The sequence below is a fragment of the Melanerpes formicivorus genome, unplaced genomic scaffold, assembly GCF_026170545.1.
Source record: "Melanerpes formicivorus ecotype bairdi unplaced genomic scaffold, bMelFor1.0.p_v2 SCAF_25, whole genome shotgun sequence".
Lineage (NCBI taxonomy): Eukaryota > Metazoa > Chordata > Aves > Piciformes > Picidae > Melanerpes > Melanerpes formicivorus.
In genome coordinates this window covers 8,693,983-8,705,263 of record NW_027142377.1, presented here as the reverse complement: position 1 = coordinate 8,705,263, position 11,281 = coordinate 8,693,983, and the positions used below count along the sequence as shown (strand labels likewise).

General features: G+C 40.6%; 1 protein-coding gene across 1 annotated transcript in view; it reads left to right on the top strand.

Annotated features, from left to right (window-relative positions):
- The first annotated feature begins 6,420 nt into the window (after positions 1–6,420).
- LOC137448576 (protocadherin Fat 4-like) overlaps positions 6,421–11,281 on the top strand; it is a 32,213-nt gene continuing 27,352 nt past the window's right edge. Inside the window, exons 1-6 of the mRNA XM_068153231.1 lie at positions 6,421–6,522; positions 7,241–7,410; positions 7,890–8,018; positions 8,289–8,444; positions 10,052–10,232; positions 11,088–11,221. Of these exons, the coding sequence (XP_068009332.1) occupies positions 6,495–6,522; positions 7,241–7,410; positions 7,890–8,018; positions 8,289–8,444; positions 10,052–10,232; positions 11,088–11,221 (798 nt within the window). The 5' untranslated portion in view covers positions 6,421–6,494. The remainder of the gene's footprint in view (positions 6,523–7,240; positions 7,411–7,889; positions 8,019–8,288; positions 8,445–10,051; positions 10,233–11,087; positions 11,222–11,281) is intronic.

Genomic DNA, 11,281 nt, shown 5'->3' with positions numbered 1-11,281 from the left:
ACTACTCCTGATGCAGGCCAGGATGCCATTGGCCTTCTTGGCCACCTGGACACACTGCTGGCTCATGTTCAATTGGCTGTCAATCAGTACCCCTAGGTCCCTTTCTGTCTGGCTGCTCTCCAGCCACTCCAACCCCAGCCTTCTTATATGGCTATTTTCTAAATGGGTCAAACCACTTTTTATGCTTCTTACACCATCTTCTCTGTCAATTTTCTATCAGAGAGAACAGTCAGGCACAGGAATGGTGGGATCTAGGCAGGTGGGTACCAGCAGTAGATGAATGGCAGCCCTCAGAAAAGAAAATGGTGACATGGTCACCTGTGATGAGGAAAAGGCTGAGGTACTTAATAACTTCTTTACCTCAGTCTTCACTGCAAGGGCCTCTAGCCACACTCCTGATGTTATGGAAGTCAAAGCCAGGGACAGGGAGGAAGAACTGCCCATTGTAAGTGCAGATCAGGTTCGTGATCATCTGAAGAACCTGAAAGTGTTCAAGTCCATGGGACCCGACGGGTTACACCCACGGGTGCTGAGAGAACTGGCAGATGAGGTTGCTAAACCCCTCTCTATTATATTTCAAAAGTCCTGGCAGTCTGGTGAAGTCCCCACAGACTGGAAAAGGGGAAACATTGCCCCCATCTTCAAAAAGGGCAAGAAGGAGGAACCAGGGAACTACAGGCCAGTCAGTCTCACCTCTGTGCCTGGAAAGATCATGGAGCAGATCCTCCTGGAGTCACTACTTGCTCAAAAGAATAGTGAAGAGGTGATTGGGAACAGTCAGCATGGCTTTGCCAAGGGCAAATCCTGCCTGACCAACCTGGTGGCCTTCTATGAGCAGGTGACAAAATTAATAGATGAGGGGCAAGCAACTGATGTCGTTTACCTGGACCTGAGCAAAGCCTTCGACACTGTCCCGCACCACATCCTGGTCTCCAAACTGGTGACACATGGGTTTGATTGGTGGACCACTAGATGGATAAGGAACTGGCTTGATGGCCGCACCCAAAGAGTGGCTGTCAATGGCTCCATGTCCCAGTGGAGGCCAGTGACAAGTGGAGTCCCTCAGGGATCAGTCCTGGGACCTATCTTATTCAACATCTTTGTGGGGGACATGGACAGTGGCATTGAGTGCACCCTCAGCAAGTTTGCTGATGACACCAAGCTGTGTGGTGCAGCAGACACGCTGGAGGGAAGGGAGGCCATCCAGAGGGACCTTGACAGGCTGGAGAGGTGGGCACAGGCCAACCTCATGAAGTTCAATAAGAGCAAGTGCAGGGTCCTGCATCTGGGTCGAGGCAATCCCAGGCACAAATACAGGCTAGGCAGTGACTGGCTGGAGGATAGCCCTGAGGAGAGAGACTTGGGGGTGCTGGTGGACAAAAAGCTCAACATGAGCTCTCAGTGTGCACTTGCAGCCCGCAAAGCCAATCAGATCCTGGGCTGCATCAGGAGAAGTGTGGCTAGCAGGTCGAGGGAGGTGATCCTCCCCCTCTACTCAGCCCTGGTGAGACCCCACCTGGAGTACTGTGTCCAGTTCTGGAGCCCCTATTACAAGAGGGATGTGGAGGTGCTGGAACGTGTCCAGAGAAGGGCCACGAGGATGATCAGAGGGCTGGAGCACCTCTCCTATGAGGACAGACTGAAGGAGTTGGGGCTGTTCAGTCTGCAGAAGAGAAGGCTCCGAGGTGACCTAATTGTCGCCTTCCAGTATCTGAAGGGGGCCTACAGGAAGGCTGGGGAAGGACTTCTCAGGATATCAGGTAGTGACAGGACTAGGGGGAATGGAATGAAGCTGGAGGTGGGGAGATTCAGGCTGGATGTGAGGAGGAAGTTCTTCACCATGAGAGTGGTGAAACCCTGGAATGGGTTGTCTAGGGGGGTGGTCGAGGCCCCGTCCCTGGGGGTGTTTAAGAGCAGGCTGGATGAGGCTCTGTCCAGCCTGATCTAGTGTGGGGTGTCCCTGCCCATGGCAGGGGGGCTGGAACTAGATGATCCTTGTGGTCCCTTCCAACCCTGAATGAAACTATGAAACTATGAAATAAACTTTACAATTAATAATTTGTCGTTACTTTGCTATATATTATAAGCAGTGTGGTTTGGTATAACACACCTGAGGATTCAAGTGCCAGAAGTTTTTTCTATGATTTTGACATAAGCATTCTTTGACAATCCTATTAGGAGCTCATAAATTATATTATTTATTTGCTTGTTCCTTACTTTGTAGAGTGACCGGCTCTTTTATGCTGTGGTTTGTCAAAGGACTGGAATGGTAAGTAAAAGACATGTTTTATCAACTGCATTTTTTGTCTAAGTTTAAATTATTGTTTTCTGATATACTGGTCCATTTAAAGGCATGGTGCAGGAAGTTAAGAGTACTTTGTAGAAGGTATATTTCTTTAAATGTGCCAATTGGTGTGAGTGATTTTGTTTGCAGAAACTTTCTACTCCAGTATTAGAAATGGTAGTCCATGTCTTTCATATTAGCTTTCAGAACTGAAAGGGTGTATCTTTTAAGATCTCATTTTATATGCTGAAATGAAACATTAGCAGCATTCTCCTACCTCACCACTGTAGTTTCTAATGCGTCTTTTGCTTCTATTCCAAAGATTAATGAGATAGAGAATATACGGATTTTGGCCTTAGAAGACATAAATGACAATTCTCCAGAATTTCTACAAACTAACTATAGCACTTCACTATCAGAGGTGAGTTATGGTGAATGTTAATAGCTTTTTTCATGCAATATTTTTTTAATTACAACATATGAAGTTCTAAGGTGGCCACACTGACACTATTTCATCACATGTACTCTCCTACGGGACTTTCCTACACCTTCCTGTGGGTGGGGAAAAGAATAATTGGGGTGCATGTACAGCTGGAGGCATGGGGTGAAGAAGAAATGTTCACCTATCCAACCTAACATGGACATTGGAGATGGCACAGCTAAGTGGAAACACTTTTTACACTTCTTACGCATATTCTCTGTCAATTCTCTATCAGGGAGAAGAGTCGGATATAGGGATGGTGGGATCTAGGTGGGTGGGTAGCAGCAGTAGAAGAATGGCAACCAAATAAACTTTGCCCTTGATAATTTGTTGTGACTTGCTATATATTATAAGTAATGCTAAGGAGGTGGCACAGCTTTCCTGACAGAAGTTGGGAAGGATACCAAAGAGGGCCTGTGACTGAGCATTTAATGATCTTTCTTCCTCTAGGTATCTGCAATAGATTCCACGGTTATAAAAGTGGAAGCTGTGGATAAAGATTATTCACCTGTGTTCAGCCTCCTTACATACAGTCTCTGGGTGAGTGCCCTATGTTTGTCAGACAGTAGGAACACCTGTCTCCATTTCATACAAAATATAGCCTGAGACCTGATCCAGGTATGCTGTCTTGACTGGGCAATTCAGATTATGAACCTGTAAAAAGCTAGCATCAAAAAGACCATTTAAAATTAGAACTCATACCATAGGATAAGTCTAACATGCAGTGAGCCCTGAGTCTTGTTTGTTAACATTTGTGAAATGTGTTGTGGCACACTTCAGTTACAAATGAGGAGTTCGGTGGTCCCTTTTTAGAATTAGGAGTGAAACAGTTTCCCTTCTTTTTCAAGTTTGCATTTAATTTGCTGTTCATTTCCAGTCCTGCTGAGATCCTATACATGTCAGCCATCTGAAGGAAGATTATTTCAACCAAGTTAGCTATCTCTGCTCCCTTTCTAGCTGGTAAAGGGAAGCTGATGCCATTCATCTAGTCTGCTTTAGTTCTTGACCATAGGATGAGATAAATCAGATAAAAGTTTAATGGTGTTGATGAAAGAAGTGGTAGAGAGGTCTTGAAGAAAGTATTTTCCTTTCTAGTGGTGTAGTGTTTGAGAGATTCCTGGTCCTTTATGAAGAATAGCTCAATAATAAGATCTTAAGAGAAAAGAAAATGCATTTAATTGTTAATAATGTAAAACATGTAATTTATTCTTTTTGTAGGGTCCAAACTCCAGTTACTTTTATATAAGGGAAGGAGATGGAAACATCATGTTGAATAAAACATTGAATTACAACAAGATCAACATGTTCAATTTAACAGTCCAGGCAAAGGTATGATCTAAACTGAAAAAAGCATGAGAACCACACGAGTTCTACAGTGATACTTCCTTTTTATAAGGTTCCTCTTTTTACAAATTTACCACTTGGGGAGTTTCATTTGCATCTTGCCTTATACTGCAGATGAAGAAGCACATTCTTGGTATTTGAACCATTGTTGCAGTCTTCCCCCTCAAATACCAGCTCAAGTTTCTTTCTCTATATATTTCTTTAAGTAAGCATAGAATCACAGAATCATAGAATTGTTAGGGTTGGAAGGGACCTCAAGGATCATCTAGTTCCAACCCCCCTGCCATGGGCAGGGACACCGCACACTAGATCAGGTTGCTCAGAGTCACATCCAGCCTGGCCTTAAAAACCTCCAGAGATGGAGCTTCTACCACCTCCCTGGGCAACCTGTTCCAGTGTCTCACCACCCTCATGGTGAAGAATTTCTTCCTAACATCCAAGGATATTGTACATATTTATTCTCCACTATTCTAACATATATTCACCTATTTGTTCTGCTGGATCTATCCTGGTTTTGCTGTGTCTGCAGTCTCTTTGCGTGTCGCTCTTTTGAGAGTTGAATATATATTTGCCTTCTGTTCCTTCTAGAACTAAAATGTAATTCTGCCAAATTTATTGTAGTATCTAGCAAACAGCTTCAGCAAATGTAGTTACTACATTCTATGTGCTACTGTGTACCACTTGCATGATATAAAATTAATAACTAAGAATAGTTACCTTTTCGTAGTATTATTCCTAGGATTGGATTTCTAGAACTGACAGGATGAGAGTTTTCATCCTGACAGGATGAGAGCTCTCAGATTAAAAACAAATCTTCGACACTACAAAGCACATATAATAATATTTTGATGTATTTTCCACTGAGAAATGGCTCTTTATTACAATGTTTCTTCATTTCTTCCTTCTCTTGGGATGCAGGAAACATTGGGAAGCAACAGTGCAACTGCATCGTTACTAATTCATGTAGAAGATTATGATACATTGAACCCTTATTTCACTCAATCTGTATACTATGGAAAAATCAGTGAAAACAAGGTAAAAGCTTTTCACTGAATGCTGCAAATGTAAATAGGTTATTCCTGCCCACAAGGTTTCTTCGTTGCTGAGCAGCCTAAGGTGAAGGACTGCTTTATTTTGTGCTAACTGGTGAATTGTAAGGAATAGCAGTACCAGAGTAATCCACTAAAACTAAAATAGTTAATTACCTACTTTATCATCTTCATGTTAATGTATTTTAAACCACATACACATTTGGTGTTATACCACTGGCATCCCTTTTCTTGGAAGTTTATGCTTAATTGTCTGAAAGAAATCATCTTAGATATTCTGAAATGTTTTTTTAGCTTTTAAAAATTACTGATTATATTAGGACTGAAGCATAGACGTGCACATTGTTTTCCTGGAGAGGAATGAAACTGGAAAATGCAATATACTTAAGAATTCCATCAGTGACTAGTGCTTCACAGTCTGTTTTTTCTAGTGTATCCATCAAGTATTTTGCTCATTGCTTTCCTCTGTAAAGCATGTATGGCAGATGGATCCTGGAGCTTACATACATGGGTTTTGTTTATTTAATCAAAGTGTGACTTAATGAAAAATTTTAAATTTATGTGTAGTTTTTTTTTCAAGTTAATATATGGTGTTTTTTTTCAGGTGGGTCCTCTGTCTATTCTCCCAGAGAAGATAATGGCAAAAGATGGAGACACAGGAATAAATGAAAAAGTAGTTTACAGCATCAAACTAGGTAAGAGCTTCTACTTTCTTCTAGGCATTTACACAGTAATTTCTGATGTCTGTATTACTGAAGAGAATGAAAGTGCAGTGTACAGTCAGATGTCTTTAACTGCCTGTATCTTCACTATAGTGCTGCTCTGTGAGTTAAGGTGGCTGAATGTCAGTTATTAAAGCAGGATCCAACATTTTAAAGCTGTTTAGATGTTCTTCACCTCTGTCTAATAAATAATTCCTGATTGAAAGTGTGATTTTGTTTAGAAGCTTGCATTTGAGCAAAGGATTTCCATTCAGGACCATTCAGAGAAGTTACTTTCATTGGGAGCTTTTCCTTCTCCTGGCAGACTTGCTAAAAGCTCATGAGATAACTTAATTTGAGGCCCTTGAAGTGCAAGTGAGTTTCCTAAAAAATGTTTTGAGGACAGAATGTTTGAAAAAAAACCCAAAACTCTTTATCTGTAATGCCTGTTCATGTATGCTGTGGCTTAGAAGGTGACAGTCATAAAAAGCACAGATCAGACTCTTCTGGTTCACTCTCACTTAACCCATTGTGATTTTTTCCCTTTCAGTGGATCCCCCAGCTTACACAAACACTGTGTTATTTAATGAGGACACTGAAGAGTTGGAAGTGAAGACTGCAATTGACAGAGAAGCATGTCCATATCTTGTTGTGGGCATTCAGGTAGTGATTGGTTTATAGTTCACTGTATTAAAACTGTCTTTCATAGTAATGTTTAAGGGCAGTCTATTAAAATGCAAGGTGAAGCATGGCCAGCAGATTAAGAGAGGTGTTTCAGACACTTTGCTCTGCTCTGGTACCTGTACCTGTAGTATTGCGTCCAGCTCTGGAGCCCTCAATACGGGAAGGACTTGGACCTGATGGAGCAGGTCCAGAGGAGGTCCAAGAAAATTATCACAGGTTGAAACATCTCTCCTACAAAGACAGGAGGAGGTTGTTCAGCTTTCAGAAGAGAAGGCTCTGGGAGGACCTAATAGCAACCTTCCAGTACCTGAAGGGGGCCTACAGGAAGGATGGGGAGAGACTGTTTACTGTAGTGATAGGATGAGGGGCAATCATTTCAAACTAGAGAAGAGTAGATTTAGATTGAATGTTGGGAACAAGTTCTTTACCATGAGGGTGGTGGAACACTGGAATGGGTTGCCCATGGAGGTAGTTGTGGCCCCATCCTTGGAGATATTCAAGGTGAGGTTCAACAAGGTTCTGGGTAATCTGACCTGGTGGTTGATGTCCCTGCTTAACTGCAGGAGGGGTTGGACTAGATGACCTTTAGAGGTCCCTTAACCCAAACCATTCTATGTTACATCCATGTGTTAAGCTGCAATAATTCACTGTTGCCAGGGTATGGCAATTGCAGCTAAAAATTCTGTGTACTAGGCAGCTCAGCAAGACGACCTTTCCAAAACAACGGATTCGGTAGTCCTGGTTACTATTGAAGATGTGAATGACAACCCTCCTGAATTCTCACAATCAAGTTACAATGTCTCAGTTTTAGAAAATTTCCCAAATGGGATGGAAGTTCTTCAACTAACAGCTACGGACAAAGATGAGGTAAAACGACAATGCCGTTATGGTTGCTATCTGCACTTCTGAAATGTAATACAAAGTGCATTTGCATTATACAGGTATCATGAATAATGCTATAGATTATTTTCTTTTTGACTACCTAAATATGCTTAAGAAAAACAAACTTAAATTTACTTCTTTATGGGATGGAATACTGCAGTCAGAACATTAATTTTGGCTGTTTCTGGAGCTTCTCTGGTCTCTTCCGGTTTGCATAAGGTCCAGAGTATGATCGTGCAGAAGTGCAAAATGGACACAAAGTTGCAGGTCACCCTCAGCCTGCATGATTTATTTCTTCTATGTTGTTTGCTCCTGTCCCACCTTTTTTTTTTCTTTTTTCATGTGAACTGTAACCTCAATTAAACCAGAAAATTACATAATCTCCATCAGGAAAATAATAAGAAAACATTTTAAAGGACTAGCTTAATGATTGTTTATTTACTAACAAATATTACTGTCTGCAGGGAGGCTTCAATGGAACATTCATTCTCACTCCAGCTGACAGTCCCTTCCAGCTAAGTCAATCTGGGATCCTAACTGTGAAGAACTCCATGTTGTTGGATAGGGAGAGAATGCCATATATTCACCTAGAGGTATTAAAAAATAAGCCTACTCCTGTCTAAAGTAACTTGAGGCACATAGATTGATATCTGATCTGTCCTGGCAAGAAACTGACTTCTTGATACAGATCAAGAGTTTGTTTGAATAATCAAATCAAGACTTTCCCATTAGAGCTATTTGGAGGGAAATACCACTAGTGATAGAGTTCACTCAGATTGTAATTGTTTTGTTGCTCATCTTTCTTACTACCTCTAGAACACACACTTGACCAAAGTAATAATGTTACTACACCATTTTTAAAGGTCACTGCCAGAGATCATCTGTCACCTTACTATGAGCAACAGTCTACAATCAACATAATGTTGCTAGATGAAAATGACAACAATCCAACTTTTAGAGGCACGCCATATAAACAAGATATTTTCATCAATATGACTACAGGAATGCCCATTCTTCAGGTAATAGAAGTACTAAAGAAAAGTGACATTTTTGAGTTGAATGTATGCATGAGTCCTTGCTTAAACTTGTGTTGCAGTCCTGTTAAATAGGGGATCTTTCCTGAACTGCTCTGAGTTCAGAAGCAATCCACCTTTCATTTGAAATCTAATGGTATTCCATAATGAGTGTCCTGGATGGTCCATTCATATCAGGGAGCAAATGATAGGGGATTTTTATTCTTGGTCTTAGATGCTGTATATTAGATCCTGAATTCCACAGACATAAGACTGTATATTAGATCCTGAATTCCACAGACATAAGACAAAACAATTAAACATAAGAATTTTATTTTCTAAGATGCTTAATCAAAATTGAATGTTGTTAGTATCCAGAAATTGAACTAACAGTAAAAAATTTTGAAAGGCTTCTGAATGCTGAAGCACTGTGGATAATTTTTAGATACAATATGCTTTTTGTAGAATAGTAAAGCAGTTAACCAGATAAAAGAAACCGAGATAACTCTAACTTTAGGAGCTGAGATATATTGGGAATCACTGTCAGAACTCATTCCCAGGTGTACTGATCTAATGACCTCATGTGTGACCAACCAGGTTGGAAAAGACCTCAGAGATCATCAAGTCCAACCTATTGCCTAACACCTCATGACTAACTAAAACATGGCCTCAAATGCTATGTCCAATCCTTTTTTGAACACCTCCAGGGGCGGTGACTCTGTCATCTCCCTGGGCAGTACATTCCAATGGCAAATTACTCTTTCTGTGAAGAACTTTCTCCTCACCTCAAGCCTAAACTTCCCCTGGTGCAGTTTGAGACTGTGTACTCTTGTTTTGTTCCTGGCTGCCTGGGAGAAGAGACCAACCCCCACCTGGCTACAGCCTCCCTTCAGGTAGTTGTAGAGAGCAATAAGGTCTTCCCCGAGCCTCCTCTTCTCCAGGCTAAACCACCCCAGCTCCCTCAGCCTCTCCTCACAGGGCAAGTTCTTTTACTTCTGGTTGATGTCAGTTTCTTGGTGTGTGAATCTTTATCTTGGCACCTTTGAAGTTTTGGGTCACTGTCTCTTTATCTTCTTTTGCTCAAGGCTTCATCATTATTTATGTCCAGAAATCTAGAAGCTAATCACTTAACTGTTGGGAAAGTTTTCTAACAGAGAGAAATTCTAAGAGAAAGAAAAACACCTTGTGAAAAACAGCCAGTGAATTTCCTCACTTCAGATGTAGCCCCTTGAACTATCTACTTCTGAAACAAGCTTTCCAAGATACAGTTTTGATATCTTTAACAGGAGTTCCACAGAGGCAGGGTTTTACTCTTGCTGCTGGAATGACATTGTGTGTCCATCAAAGAGCAAGCACTCTTACTGAGGCTGAACCCAGGAATCATATAGGAAGTAGACAGTCATTAATTGACTATAATTGACTTTTAATGTGGCTATATTTAGCTTGGTTTCATATATATATAAAAGTTATCCATACCTATGATATGCTATAAATGACAGTGGGGAAAAGAACTCAAAACAACTAATTCCTAATTATCTGCTACCTGAATGCAGTTCAGTGTAATGCGATAACAGTAAAAGAAACTAGAGTAAATTAGGTTTTTTTTCCTTCAGGTTGCTGCTGATGATCCAGATGATGGTGCAAATGGAGAGATAAGCTTTATCTTAAGTGGTGGCAATGAAGAAGAATATTTTGAGTTGGATACAGCCACAGGACAAATCAGTTTAAAAACTGTAATCCCATTAGGAGTCAACCAGGCCATAAAGTTTGTTTTGTGGATAACAGCTATTGATGGTAAGACAAGTTTGTTGTACAGGTCAATGGAGCTGTTCCTGGTGAGATGGGGTTTGGGTTTCTTTTGTTTGCTGGTTTTTGTTTGTGGGGTTTTCTTTTGTTTGTTTGTTTTGGTTTTACTTAAATGAATGCTGTCAAAATAGTTTCCCAGACTTTAAGAATACCAGATATTTTTATCTGCTCTTGTTTGTTGAAGGTAACAAAAAAGCTGGTTTATTAAACCAAAATAATTGCTCTGTCTCTGGTAAAACTGCTTCCTGCTGATGCTGTTATATTGATTCTACATTTTCTTTATGGTTATGAGGAGAACGGGCAAAGTAACATACATCTCTACCTTCCTTCAACTTAATTATTGGCTGGTGTTGCACAATGCAGAATAGAGAGCTGCTGGCACAACATAGGAATTTAGAACTCTAGTTATCAGTCAACAGGGAGTAAAATGAAAGTAAAATGTGATGAATAAGGACAGAGAAAATATAACCTGTGGAGATAAATACATCCTATAACATCCCATTCCTGGTTTCCTGAACATACAAAGTGTTTTTCAGCTTCCTGATGTTCTCCTTATCTTCAAATATATGGCCATGTGGATAAAATGGGTGCTGGAGAAGGTGCAAAATTCACCAGTCCATCCTTCATCTGTTTATGCTCATGTTGTTGTTATGTATTCAGGTTCATATATTCTAAGTGTAACTCCCCATACAGGAAACTCTGATGTTGGTTAGGACCTCTTAGCAGTAACATAATAGTAACTCCAAGGACTAAAAAAAAAAAAAAAAAGTAACAGTGGAGAAGTAAATTAAACTTTTTTTAGACAAAAGTTGCATCTGCTGTGAGATTTTCTTTTCCTTGCAGGTGGAACAATTCCCAGAAGTTCTTCTGTGCCTGTTCAGATCATTGCAATTGGATATTCCAGTGCACGGTTTATTCAGAAAACATATAATGTGTCTGTGGAAGAAGAGCTAGTCAGTCCTGTTGAAGTAGCAAGAGTAAGAACAACTTTATTATATCACTTGTATAGGATGTGACAGCAAGAAGAAAACCCTGTA